Genomic DNA, 14,257 nt, shown 5'->3' with positions numbered 1-14,257 from the left:
TACTTGCCCTGGTTTTCTTTGCAGAACCATGCATGACCTTCAGGTCTGAGGTCTGCTGGCCCCTGAAAGATTAAAGAAGGGAGGAGAGACCATCCATCAAAAGGCACTAGGATAGATAATACAGAGATAATGTCTCTTTCGAGAACATCATAGTTGACTGAATGATGTAAAGCTAAGCAGAAGTTGACAAACTGCATATGTGATGAGAGAAACTTGAAACTGGTTCAGAATCACCAAATCTCACAGTGGTACTTTGGCATTCAGCAGTCAATAATATAAGAGCAATAAAGGTAAATTTTAAAAAATCCCTACACGGACTTACAGCTATAGCTCAAGACTCAGTTTGGACCTTGCCACATTTGTGGGAAAGCCTCTTGTGATGAGCTATGCAGCAGAAAGAAAACAGCAGCAGCAGCAACACAGTTACTTTACATATAAAGTATAAAGACGAGGTATAAGAAATGAAAATAACATATACACTAAAAACATCCCAACAGAAACGGGCTTTATTTAAACCAGACACATGAATTCTTCCATTAGCATCAACTTCTTCAAGACTCAAGGATATGGAAATGAAAGGTGGTGCTCCACAAGGTAGAGAGGTGAAGATTGACCAAGGAGTTACTGTATTGCCTTTCCAAAGCCTTTGCAAGGGTACCCTCCATCCAAAAGATGGTTAGATCTTGTGTTAAAGTGTGCGTATAGCATCCTCTTTTGAAAGTGACCCATCTATCTTAACAAAAACCTTTCAGAAGGAAAGGTATATATATATCTCTCATAAATTATATTTCAGTTTTAGAAATGAAATAAAGTAGAAATCTCAGTTTAAATACTAAAACAGAAATTAAAAAAAAAAAACCTTTTAGCATTATCACTCATGTCTTGTTACACGGTTCCTAGGTATAAACATGTATAAAACAGTCATTATTTCTAACTGACACCTCAACTCATGACTTCCCCTAAATTGAGGGTGACCAGATCAGCTAAGACAGCCCCTCCAAACTTTACACAGGGATTTGCTGCCATTCATATGGCATACAGGAATGAGGACATTTTATGACAGACTATTTTAACTTAGTGTAAAGTAAATCCAATGAAACATTATAGCTTTGAGGGGTACAAAGACAAAGATAAAATTTGCATACAATGTCCAATGTGTGCCACTTTCATTAACCCTTTCCTTTTAAGTTTTTTTTCACTGCAGTCACATTTTTAGAACTTTAGATTATGTGTTTAACTTTGTGTTGAGTTGGTCAGCACCTTGATTGACATGAGCAATTACAACAAATAAAGTGTATAGATAGTTAAGAGGAAGATCACAGGGGACAAAAACAGGAGAAGGACTTTTTTTTTTGTCCTAAGACATTGAAACAGAAAGGATTAAAAAAATAGAGAATAAACAAACAAACAAACAAACAAACAAAGTGTTCACAGTGCAACATGCCAGATTCGTAGTTTCATTTGAAACCAAGAGCAAATCATGAAACGTCATGAAAAAATATAAGTAAAGGTAAAATCTCCTAGAGTAATTACTAAATGAAGTTAAAATTACCACACTGATCAGTAAACCCCAGAAGAAAAATGAACAGCGTTTTCCTTTCAGGCCTCTCTTAAACATCACACTACTTTTCAAAGTTAATGCATGAAATTGGTAGGTTTGGCCAGGCTGCACAATTTCTTTTTTAAAAAATACAGTATACAGAAAAAAATTATTATATTCCCCATTTTGTATCATAAGCTTGAAACCTAAGAGCAAAAGACTAGGATTTTAGTTATTTACAAATACAGCAGGTTCATCCACCACAGTGGCTTGGCTTCTGTCCCAAGGAGACGTCACCTTCTCTGGCAGTGTCTGTCAGTTCTCCGTTCTCAAAGGAGGCTGTTTCATCTACTGCGCATCAGTCATTTTGAACAGTTCCAACAGGGCCCCAACAGCTCCAAAATAACCCTACAAAACAATGGAGGACTTCTGTAGGACTGTTTCTGAGTCTTGGCCAAAGAACTGTTACTGTCATTAATTCTAGGAATGTTGCCCTTAACTTCACAGATATATACTACTAAAAACAGAACTCATGGCTAGGGATATAGGTTAGAGGCAGGACCCGTGTTTAGCATAATTGAGGCTATGCAGTAGACCTCCTGCAGCACGAAACAAACGCTGATCTCTTTGCAAAAAGATTGAGTGATGAAATAACCATAATGTATCTGAATGCATATTTATCTATATTAACACAGGAAAATCCTTAGGGCTGTATCTGGCATATGATGTCACTGCCACCTTGTAAAATAGAAGCTCATATGTCTATGACAATATAGGTTTCTAAAACTCAGCTGTTTTAGGAAATAGTGTCTTAGTCACTGGATTAGTAAATGCAACAAAATACTGAAGACTGGGTGGCTTATGAAGAATATAACTCCATATCATAGCTTTCTGGAGGTGGGGGCAGTCCAAAATGAAAGTCTCTGTCAAAGCCAGGCTCCTTGCAGACTCCTGTGTCACTGGAAACTGGCATTGCAGAGGGACCTCTTTTATAAAGATGCTAATTCCTTTCCAGAAGAGATCATCTCTGGTGATCTAGTCACCTCCCCAAGACCTCATTTTCTAATGCCATCATCTTGGGGTTAGGACTTCAGTGTAGGAAGGGGTGGGGAGGGAACTATGGACATACAAATACTGAGCCCACTAGCTACCTAGTCTCTAAAGGGCTAGAAACACAGCTCTTAGTCTGCTTAGCTCAGCAGTTACCTTAGAGATGGCATGGATATGTCGGGACCTTTATGGCAGCTGCTGAGGCCTTACACATGCAAGAAATGATTCTGAGTGCTTTACATGTGTTAAGTCATTTCATCATGGGGTTACCTCTTCAACATACTGACTTCGCATGTGTTGGATAACTACACAGAAGTGTGGCTGCTGGATCATTTAATTCTACTTTTAATTCCCCAAAGAATGTTCTACACTGTTTCCCACAATAGTTATAATAATAATAATTCACATTTCCAAATGACTTTTTGTTTTCATTTTAGTAACCATCTTCGAATCTCCACTGTTGGCTATGAAAGCTTCCATTGTATAAATGGTTTTGGGGGGGGCGGTAATAAAAGCAAAGTTTAAAAGGCAATTTTCTACTTGATCAATTTTGAGATACACAGACCTGACTCATATGACAGACAACCCAAAATACACATAGGGCAATTAAGTCTCTGTGACCCTGACCTACCTCATGTTCCAAAAACAGTGCTTTCAGCTGTCCTTTAGACCAAAAGTCCATGGCATATGCGAGCAACTTCATTGAGACCATGTTGATTCTGAGAAAGTTCCCAACGAATACAACTCGGTCAATATTCTGAAAAAACAAATGAATGAACAAACAGGAAAACAATTAAACCATGGCTTAAAACAGCGTTTAGTAAGGACTCCATGTTCTCTGTGTGGTTATTTATGACCCCGCTCAGTCAATGTTTGCAAATGGGACTATTTCAGCATCTCCAAAACCAAAGTTAAACCACCAGAGCATTCATTCCACATAACAGGGTGTCAGATTTTGGTTGGGCTATGTAGGCTTCTTTGTTAACCGGCCACAAACTAGACTCAGTTGGGAAGAGGAACCTCAACTGAGATCTCTCCTTCAGATTGGCCTACTGTAAGCAAGTCTCTGGGGATTTTCATGACTGATGTGGAATGGCCCAGCTCCCCTTGGGTGGGTGGTGTCACGCCTTGTATAAGGCAGGGCACGTCAGTGTCAGTCAGCAGCTGTTGTCTCTGCTTCAGGCCCCACCCCCAGGTTCCTGCTCTGCTTGTGTTCCTGCCTGGGCTTCCTTCAGTGATGGGGTTTGATTAGGAAATGAAAGCCAAGTAAATCCTTCCCACCCCGTGATCTTTATCATAGCAACAGAAAGCAAACTAGGACATGGGCAAAGTAGAAATGACAATTAACAGGTCATTATGTTACAGTTACTATGCTAGGTTGCTTTAGGTCTGATATATCTTCAGTTTACTATATATAGAAAACATATATATATATATATATATATATATATATGTGTGTGTGTGTGTGTGTGTGTGTGTGTGTGTGTGTGTGTTTTATTGAATAACATATATGTGTTATTGAAAATAGAGTTGAAGTAGAGCTCAATTTGTCCCTCAGCTCACCTGCCCCAACTCCAAGTATAAAATACTATTACAACCAACTTATAAATGAAATGAATGGCTGTGGTGTGTTTTGTTCATCTACTGAGTTTGGGATATAATAAACAATCTCCATCTCTGCCCTGAAGAGTAGAGTATCTTACTTGAGCCACAGAAGGGTTGAAATATGGTAACAAAAAAGCAGTGTGGAGGTAGATTTTTCACTACGAACCCATATTTATGAACACGCCTCTCAGTCTGTGCATGCAAACAGGCTTCAGGTTTCCCCAAACTCTAGCTCCTGCACTCTTTCTGTCTTCCGTAAGGTATTTCTGAAGCTCAAGGTTGAGCTCAGCTGGCCTGCCACGAAGATGCTGGACCACGGCCAGTTGCCATGGTCACTGAGATCAAAGGCAAGAGAGCCTTGGACAGTTATTTTCTGCTCTGTCTACCAGGAGTAATCAAGGTCTAGGAACATCATCTTTGAAATGTCTCAAGTTTTAACAATGTACGTTCATGAAGACATTAGTCACTGAAAAATATTCCGTGGGTGATGGACTCAGAGGTTCTTTCAGTAAATTTCCATTAGAAATAAAGTCTGGAGTCCCAAACTGACCAGACTACAGAATGCACAAGGTGAAGAAAGAGCATATCCAAGAGGAATTTAACTAAACTTAGGGGGAACAAAGTAGAATTCTTGTATCATCCTACTAGGAAGACAGATGGAGTAGAGTCAGCATTAAATTCTGACAAGCATTTCATATTTCACTTAAAGGACAGGTGGGTCAAAATTACAAATGTTTAACAAAGAAGGAAAATGAGAGATGACTAAGGAAAATATTAGTGAACTCTTCTTAAGAGCAGCATAAGGCTGGAGAGATGGCTCAGCAGCTAAGGGCATATGCTGCTCTTGCAAAGGACCAGAGTTTGGTTCCCAGCACACACATGGGGCGGTTCCTAACTGCCTACAACTTCAGAGCATCCAACACTTCTATCTCTGCAACCACCTGCACTTGTGTTCACATGTCTACACGGACAGATACAAACACACACATATGTGAACAACTCGTTCACCTGTCTACATAGACACATACAAACACACACATAACTGAGAATAATAAAATCTAAGGTTGAAGTAGGAGAGGCGTAGGAATCCAGAAAAATTGATTTGTTTACTTGAAAAATTATCTTCAAGCAGAGTGGGAGTGGTGCACAACTTTAATCCCAGCACTCAGGAGGACAGAGGCAGGCAGATCTCTGTGAGTTCGAGGCTAGTCTACAGAGCGAGTTCCAGGACAGTTAGGGCTGTTACACAGAGAAACCCGGTCTCAAAAAATTAAAAAAAGAAAAAAGAAAAACTTATCTCAGTACATATCAAATGAAATTATTTGTTAATTAACAAAGAGTTCCTGCAAACCAACAAGAAAGCAGGACTAACAATGCAATACACAATGGGTACATAGTATATTAATAGACAGTTCACATGTGCACAAAAGGGGAATTACTGGGTCAGCAAGATGGCTCAGTGGGTAACTGTGCTTGCTGTTAAGCCTGGTAACCTGAGTTTAATGTCTGAAACCAGCATAGCACAAGGAAAAAACTGACTCCCACAAGCTGTACTCTGACATGGGCCATAGTAGGTTTGCATCCCTACACACACACACACACACACACACACACACACACACACACAAATACATGTAATTTAAGAAACTTTAAAAGGGAGGAATACTAATAATGATTAAATATATGAAAATATATAACCACTTATATTAAGGCACAATATTTTCTATTAAATTAAAAAGTATAAAAAAGGGTTAACTGTGGTGGCATCTTGCTTTGCCAGTGAACTTGTGGTGGTGGCCACACCCTTTGGGCATGGCTTCAGGTTCAGACATGACCCCTTATAAGTAGAGGAGGGCTGACTCAAGCTCTCTTGGGTTGCAGTGAGAGCATCAGAAGGGCAGAGATGGCATCTTCTGGAGCAGGAAGACTGAAGCAGTTATTTAGTCTTACCTGTGTAAGCGCTTCCCTAATAAATACCTAATTATCACTTATCTTAGGTCTGGTGGACTCATTTAAACCCTGCCTTCAGTTGACAGCCTTCCTAAAAATTTATATGTTATGCTTAGTGGAAATATAAATTAGAACTACATTTATAGAACGAGTTTTATAATGTCTGTCAAAATTATAATCAACATACCTTTTGATTCAGAAATTTATCTTTTAAATTATTATTTTACTTTGTTTAAAACAAGGTCTTACTATGTTAGATCTAGCTGGCCTGGAAGCCACTATGTAGACTAGGCTGGCCTCAAACTGCCTGTTTTGCCTCTTGAATTCTGGCATTCAAGGTGTGGGTCCCTACGTCCCCCTAAAAATTTATCTTACAGATATACTGACATTTATACACATGTTTTACAAATCTATGCAAAATACATACATAGAAAGCACATATATGTATACACTGCCGGGTTTTTGATAAAGCAAAAAGCTAAAAACATTCTATCATCAGGAAAGTGACCAAATCTTTAACAGCATGTAGAGTGCTAGAAAGCTACTACAAGTGCTGAAATATAAATATCGCAATCTTAAGATGCACTATGTAAAACAGTGAGAGGCAGCATTTTCAGAGGAGCACATTGGAAGCAAGTGCCGACTGACAGCGTTGGTGGAGTTAAACGAGAAAAGAGACAGCCGAGGCCTGTGTGGCAGCAGTCTTGGAAACTGCTCAGTGTGAACTGATGGATACATCGGAGCCCTTTATTCTCTATCCTTCATATATGCCTAGAAACTTCCACAATGAAAACCCAACCCAACAAAGCAGGATGCACAATAGTGCATAGAGGGTGTATAGTATGTAGAGACTGTACAATTTGTGGTTATTTCTCAGCTGCTATTCCAGAAGAGTTGAGTTCAATCCCGAGGACCCAACATGTCAGTTCACAACTGTCTGGGACTCCATTTCCAGGGCATCCCACAGCCTCTTCAAGCCTCAGTGGGCACTACACACATGTGGTGCACAGAAATACAAGCAGGCAAGGCACTCATACACATTCAAATAAGTTTTTTTTTTAAAAGAGAATGTTCTGTAGAGCTTGCTATCTTTGGAAGTACATATTTATCCCATATCATATAAAACAGCCTAAAGACAAACCAAATGTGAAAACAAGGGACCTTTCCTAGTGAGGTTCAAGCTGAGGTGAGTGTAGAAATGAATTTGCCTCCCTGACTGCCTTTCTGCAGTCTTTGGGACTCTGCATTATCTATTCAAAATTAAATAAAAGGTGCAATGCAGACTGCTGGGAGACAAATGACATCAATGGCTTTAGCCAGCGGTGGCGGACCTTGTGTTTGTAATAATATCGACTGTCCAAGCAAGATATGCCCACAGGTACAACAGTGCTAAGTCAATTATGGGGGTTACCTATAGTGATATATTGCTTATGAGTTATTAAAGCCACTGGAGATCAGTTTGCAAAGCCAGCCACACACCTTTAATCCCACCACTTGGGAGGTAGAGGTAGACAGATCTCTGTTAGTTCAAGATGACACTGAGTTAAGAAAAACTGATCCAGTCCTAAAGCAAAACAGCTCACACAAAGATGATCTCAGCCCTTAGGATCACACGCCTTTAATCCCAGCATTAGGGAGTTATAAAAAGCAAAGGGTCTCATGTGGAGATTGATTCTCCAGCCATGCTGAGGAGAGGTTACAGTCTGAGGCTTGGTGAGAGCTCATGGAGACAGGATCAGCCCTTTCAGCCTGAGGTAGAGGTAAGAGCTAGTGGCTGGCTGCTTTGCTACTCTCAGATCTTCAGCTTGAAACTTGAACCCCAATATCTGTCTCTGGGTCTTTTCATTTATCATGCTACAGTAACCTACTGCTTTCAGATTGGAACTGAGGTGCACACTACACAGGAGGAAATTCATCTCTGGTACTATACACCAGGTCAAAACCTGTGCCTGGGGAGGTCAATAGGCTCCTCCTATTGGGAAGCCATTGTTTTTGCTAAAAGGACATGGTGTGCCTATCAAATTACCTTCTAAATAGCTGTTTGTGCCCATGGATTAGTGTTGACATCAGCTTTACTCAGAGGAGCTGCTTTTTGCATCCACTCATAACCGGTCAATGTGCGGAGAATCAATGACTGCCGATTGATTCTGTCCAGCTGTAAGTGAGGCAGTTATAGCTCTCCCTCTAAGGCTCAGGCAATAGAGCGGGAGAAGGACTAGAAAGAATGTAAGCCCCAAGGAAGGGGGAATGCACACTACTGACTTCCAGGCATGACGAGGCTGTTGTACTATTTCATTCATGAAGCCGTGATTATCAGCAAAGACTGGGCCTGTCACCCTGTCATAGGGGTGGGAATGGCGCAAAGGTCATTATACAGTCCATTTATACAGTCCATGGATCAATATTGTCTTTATTGTTGTAAATAAACCTTTACCAATGCTCCTCTTAAAAAAAAAAACAAAACCCTAATAAAAACCATTGGTGGTGGGGGGAGTAGAAAGGGAGGCTAGGGGCCTTTGGGAAGGGAAGGGGAATCAGTGCCAGTGGGCGAGCATACAAGAAAGAGTAAGAGAGGCAAATATGATCCAAACATACTGTGTACATGTATGGAGATTTCATAATAAAACACATTAGGAACTGATACAGGCTAACAAAAGGATAAATAAAGCTGAAGGTTGGTGGAAGGGCTGGAGTGATGGCTCAGTAAATGATGCTCTTCCAGAAGACTCGAGTTTGATTCCCAGCACCCACATCAGACAGCTCACAACCACCGGTAACTCCAGCCCCAGGGGGTCCACCTCCTCTAGACTCCGGGGTCATACCACTGATGTGCACACGTATACATAATTCAAAATAATAAAATCAATTTTAAAAGAGGGGAGGGCATTTCATTATCATAACAAAAAGCAACTCAGATTCAGGAAATGTAGCTCCCCATTATAGGAAATGGCTAAAATTGAAGATTCTCAAATCAGCAACCACAGAGAACAACGGAAGGGCTGATGACCTTGGCTTCTGCTCTCCCAGGGAAATCTGACACTGCCAATCCCGGAGCTGTCCAGACAGCCTACATTAACTCAGCAGCCTCTAAAGGAGCCTTGGTCCCAGGCAGTCAGTGAGTCAGTCCCTTCATCTATTGACCAGCACAGGAAACATCCAAGCCAGCAAATAACGTGTACATTTGGCCTCTCCCAAAGGGATTATGGTATCTGGGAAAAGACCTGGCTCGCTCCAGCAGAAGGTAACTCAGGAAAGCAGGGGAAAGGACACAGTTGCTCTGTGGGGCAAAGGGTGTGTCACTATGCAATTGACCTTTGAGAGTCATGAATACAGCCAGCCTACCCACATATTAGTCTTACAGCTTGTCTGGTTACTTGGAAAAACACCCTGTAAAGGTTAAAGCCAAAAAAAATAAACCCGTGTTTCCAATGAATCTCTTGACCAAAGTGGACTTTGCAAAGGCATGTCTCTGGAGCCTGATTACCAGTGTCCCATTAAAATCCATGTGGACTAGGGACTGCCAGTACTTGCTGACTGCCCTCCAGGTGACAGTGATACACTCTGCTCAGTGTTGTGGATGGAGGGGTCTCTTTTTGAAACCACGAAGCTCAAAGCCAGGATCAGCATTAAGACAAACAAACAAACAGACAAATGGGCCTTGTAACTCAGCTTGGCAGGGACTCTACAACCCCCCTGGAGCTCCAGTTCAGGGCAGTAGTGACACCAGGCTTGGGTGCTGGAAGCTCACCTTGTCCTCTGCAATAGCAGCATGTGCTCTTAACCACTGAGCCATCGCTAGCTTCAAAACGTCTTGAAGTCTGTGAAGTTTCACTTATTGATCTAGGGTGTGTGTGTGTGTCTGTGTGTGTGTGTGTGTGTGTGTGTGTAGCTATGACACTTAATGGTTTGAACTATCTTTTGCATGCATGTCATATTTCTATTAAAAATTACATATTTCAAAACCCTGTTACTGACTTACTATGAATTTTTAAGATTTATGTATTTTATGTATGAGCATTCTATCTGCATGTACAACTTTATGCTGCAAGAGGGTATAAAGATCCTACTATAGATGGCTGTGAGCCACCATGTGGTAGCTGAGAATTGAACTCAGAATCTCTGGGAGAGCAGCTAGTGCTCTTAGCTGCTGAGCCATCTCTAGCTCCATCCCATCTTCCTTTAAAAAAAAAATATTTATTTATTTTATGTACCTGCTGTGGCTTTCTTTCATATATTTCTCCTATTACCTGTTCCATGACCTAACTTCTTTTTCTTGTCCTCCTAATACACCACAAGGAGAGGGTTGTTCTACTCCTCAAATCTTATTTCTTAGGAAGGGATTCCACTTTTTTTTTTCCTCAGAAGAATTTAATCTTTCAAAACTTGTTCATAAAGCTCTGTCTGGTCCCAGCTCTAACTGCTTCTTGTCCCTGGGGCTCTGGCTGGCCTGGGCTGTAGCAAGCTCTCAGTGCTTTGATAGCCCTGTACAATGCTGCTTGAATTCCATGCCACAAGGCAACACTGTAAAGAAGCTGAAAGCAGAGAGAATATCGAGTCCTGCAGGTGGGAGCATTTTGTGTGTAATTATACACACACACACACACACAGACACACACACACACACACACACAGACACACACACACACATAGACACACACACACAGACACACACACAGACACACACACACACACACAGACACACACACACAGACACACACACACACAGACACACACACACACACACACAGACACACACACACAGACACACACACACAGACACACACACACACAGACACACACACACACAGACACACACACACACACACACACACACACACACACACACACAGACACACACACAGACACACACACACACAGACACACACACACAGACACACACACACAGACACACACACACACACACACACACACACAGACACACACACACACACACACACACACACACACACACACACACACAGACACACACACACACACACAGACACACACACACACACACACACACACACACACACACACACACACAGACACACACACAGACACACACACACAGACACACACACACACACGCGCACACACACACACACACATACACACACATACACACACACAGACACACACACACACACACACACGCGCGCACACACACACACACACACACAGGCGTGCGCACGTGCGCGCACACGCGAGTACGCACAGGGCTTTCCTCACATTTCAGTGGCACATGCCAGAAATAACGGTTAGAAAGAATGGAATGTGGACTGGAATTCTGACACACTTCCACAGGTGTATCTACTTAAAAGTAAATCATATTATCTTCTCCCCCACTCACCCTACCCTTCTCCTGTTCTCTAAGGTGTAACCACACAATAAAGGGCAAGCTTCCTAAGAATGACAACAGTTTTTACACTGCCAAAGATGATGCATGGGGATGCCCCCCCCCCCCCCCCCGCCCAGGCATTCTCAGCGTTAAAGCCTTACCTCATTCAGCGCACACATCCGAGCAATGGAGCCAATGTTGTTGGTGATGGTGACCAATGTGGCACGGGCGAGGTCTTCTTTGCTGATGGCCTCTCTCTTTTCTTTACTCATCATGTTGCCAAAGCTATGTTGGAAATATCAGTGAGAGTATTCAAAGTCATCCCCAGGCAGGACCCAAGCTTCCACCAAGGTACTCTGGGAAGCACTATGAACAATCCTGTTCAAACTCCAATGCCCTGACTTCGCTATCATGGTTTATGAGCAGACAGTATTATGCTATGAATGACTGGCTGCCCCCTTCTTAACAAGGGACAAAGTAGTAGGACTATTAACGGGGAAGAAAATTGTAATGCTTCTAGACATCTGGACAAGAATGGAACAGGGGAAACTGGTAGTTTTCCAGAACCTTCTTTCAAAGTTGCCTTATTTTAAGCACAAGTGTCAAGTGGTAAGCATCTCAGTGCTTTGTCAAGGACAGGAGATCAAGTTTGAGGTCTGACATGACAGATATTTGCACCAGGCTGGTAGGCTGGCATTTACTTTAAAAAAGAAAACTAGATGAATGGCCAGGGTGGAGAGCCTGCCTTGTGTGGATTCTCTATAGCTCCTAGCCGCTTAGTCTCTACCTTGATGCTACAGCAGATCCTTGAAGGCCAAATCGTTCATAGTCTCCTCCGTAAATGTCCTTCACCAGCTTATCAACATTGGTGCTGTCGCCTTTAGCTGCCATCTCCAGAGCTTCTTCAAAGGTCTCACAACCAGTCAGCAAGCAACACAGGCCTAGGAATGTCCCGCCTCCAAGACTGAAGGACAATAAGGTTGTTCTTTTTAATTTTTGCTTCGAGATATGCCCATCCAAGTCCCCAGCTACATCAAGACTACTCATACGGGTTCAGAAAGATTCGGGAAAGCGAAGGAGCACTTTGTTGAAGAGCAGAGGGGCATCTGAATGGAAGTGCTAGGCCTAGAACTTGAGGGAAGACTGGATAAGAAAAGTGGGCAGCAGCTAAGACCAAACATCAAGGAAAATGTGCCCTTAAATTTGAGAATAAAATTGACTCTCACTGATTTCTGTTGTGAGACCTTCAGCTTGCTACTAGCCTAAGTGCTTGATTAGTCTGCTCACCTATGAAAGGGGCCAAATCATGGTTTGTTCTGTTTGGGTAGTCTAAAAGCAGCATGCGACCAGAGAAATGGCTGATGTTGGAACACCCTATGCAACTAAATGCAAATACACAGGGAAAGAAATGGTGTGTACACAGGTCACAACCACAAAGCCAATCCCAGGATGACAAACCTGACTCAGGACTGTCCCAGAAACCAGCCCTGAAGGCTGCCTTAGCTGACCCTGCTTCTCTAGAGTAATCATCCCTTCCTACCTCAGAAATTTTGAGAGTAAAACTATTATCTATATAATAAAAGAATGCTTTCTACTACTCTTCGGAAAAGGGTATTGCTTCTTTCTAGTTACCACCCACTAGTAAGAGTGAAAAAGGTCACAGAATGGTCCCAATGCTTGAAGTATGTTTTAAAAGCTTCCCATTGTTTTGGAGGTTATGGCTCCAAAATAGACCTTGTTGCCAAACTTAAAAAACTAATTATAGTAGCTGAGAATAAAATTAATTATACATCAATATCAAAGCTACCTGGTGTCATGAAAACCCAATTCAGGGAAAGTCGTGGCAAGAAAGGGAACTTTAGTTCTCAGGTGCTGGCAAAGGCTTCTCTCTGATTTACCGTGAATGACAAACAGGGAAGAGCTGGCTGTTCACATCAGTCAGTTCTGCAGCTTCAAAGAGCCACTAATTCTGGGAAAACAATTTGCATCGAATCACCAGCTTCTAATTTTAGGAGAGGGGAGACGGGGGACATGAGGACAACATGACATGAGGACACTAAGTTGAGATTCAAGAAGAAAATGTTTGGTAAATTATACTGATTGTCAATAACTGTTACCAGAAGATACCAGTTTTAATGTTGCCCTTATAATACAATTGTGTCATAGTCTCAGAGAGTGATTCTAAAAAACAAAAAAACCTTCAACTCAAGAGTTCCTTTTCAAGGGGCCATTTAGGTCTCGCTGTGCTACCTAAGTCATGGGTGTGGCATTACAAGGGAACAAGTAGGCACATACACAAAAAGAAAGTCTACCTTCATGTGCACACCAAACCCCACATGAACGAGTTTAAGGAAAACACTTGCTGGGTTGTGTACTGCCTACATTTTCTTGTTTGCTAATATTTCCAACTTTGGCAGTTTATGTCCCTGGTAATCTTTTGAACATTAGGCCTCCACCTTGTTCCATCAAGGAATTCAACCACCAACTCCAGATGTAGTCAACTTGAGAAACTGGCTGACTCAGAAAGAAGGTTAACTCATCCACTGATGTGCTAGCACAACTGGAAATGGGGGGGACGACTAAAAAATGGGGGGTGATTCCACATAAAAAGCTAGATGGGAAAGCAGGCATGAACCTGCACAGCTAGCTAGAGACTCTAGTACTTGTCATTCCCCTCAACCCTGTTGAGTCAAGGAATTTTCTTGTTCACAAGCAGAAACATCTGCCTATTTTGATAAGCATGCAGAAAAACCCTTAGTTTATCAGAGACA

The 14,257-nt window shown here is 41.9% G+C and overlaps 1 protein-coding gene and 1 non-coding gene across 2 annotated transcripts in view; both read right to left on the bottom strand.

Moving 5' to 3' along the window:
* Window positions 1-488: 488 nt before the first annotated feature.
* Pank1 (pantothenate kinase 1) overlaps window positions 489-14,257 on the bottom strand; it is a 63,788-nt gene continuing 50,019 nt past the window's right edge. The window contains 4 exon segments of the mRNA XM_027406363.2: window positions 489-1,948; window positions 3,222-3,347; window positions 11,648-11,771; window positions 12,274-12,450. Of these exon segments, the coding sequence (XP_027262164.1) occupies window positions 1,889-1,948; window positions 3,222-3,347; window positions 11,648-11,771; window positions 12,274-12,450 (487 nt within the window). The 3' untranslated portion in view covers window positions 489-1,888.
* On the bottom strand, window positions 10,612-10,691 carry Mir107 (microRNA mir-107). Its single transcript, NR_105098.1, has one exon. It is a non-coding gene; the product is annotated as a microRNA mir-107 (primary transcript).

Source organism: Cricetulus griseus, chromosome 3, assembly GCF_003668045.3.
Source record: "Cricetulus griseus strain 17A/GY chromosome 3, alternate assembly CriGri-PICRH-1.0, whole genome shotgun sequence".
In the NCBI taxonomy this organism is placed as follows: Eukaryota; Metazoa; Chordata; class Mammalia; order Rodentia; family Cricetidae; genus Cricetulus; species Cricetulus griseus.
Note: the sequence above shows the minus strand (reverse complement) of the source record. Positions and strands in the feature narration are given on the sequence as shown.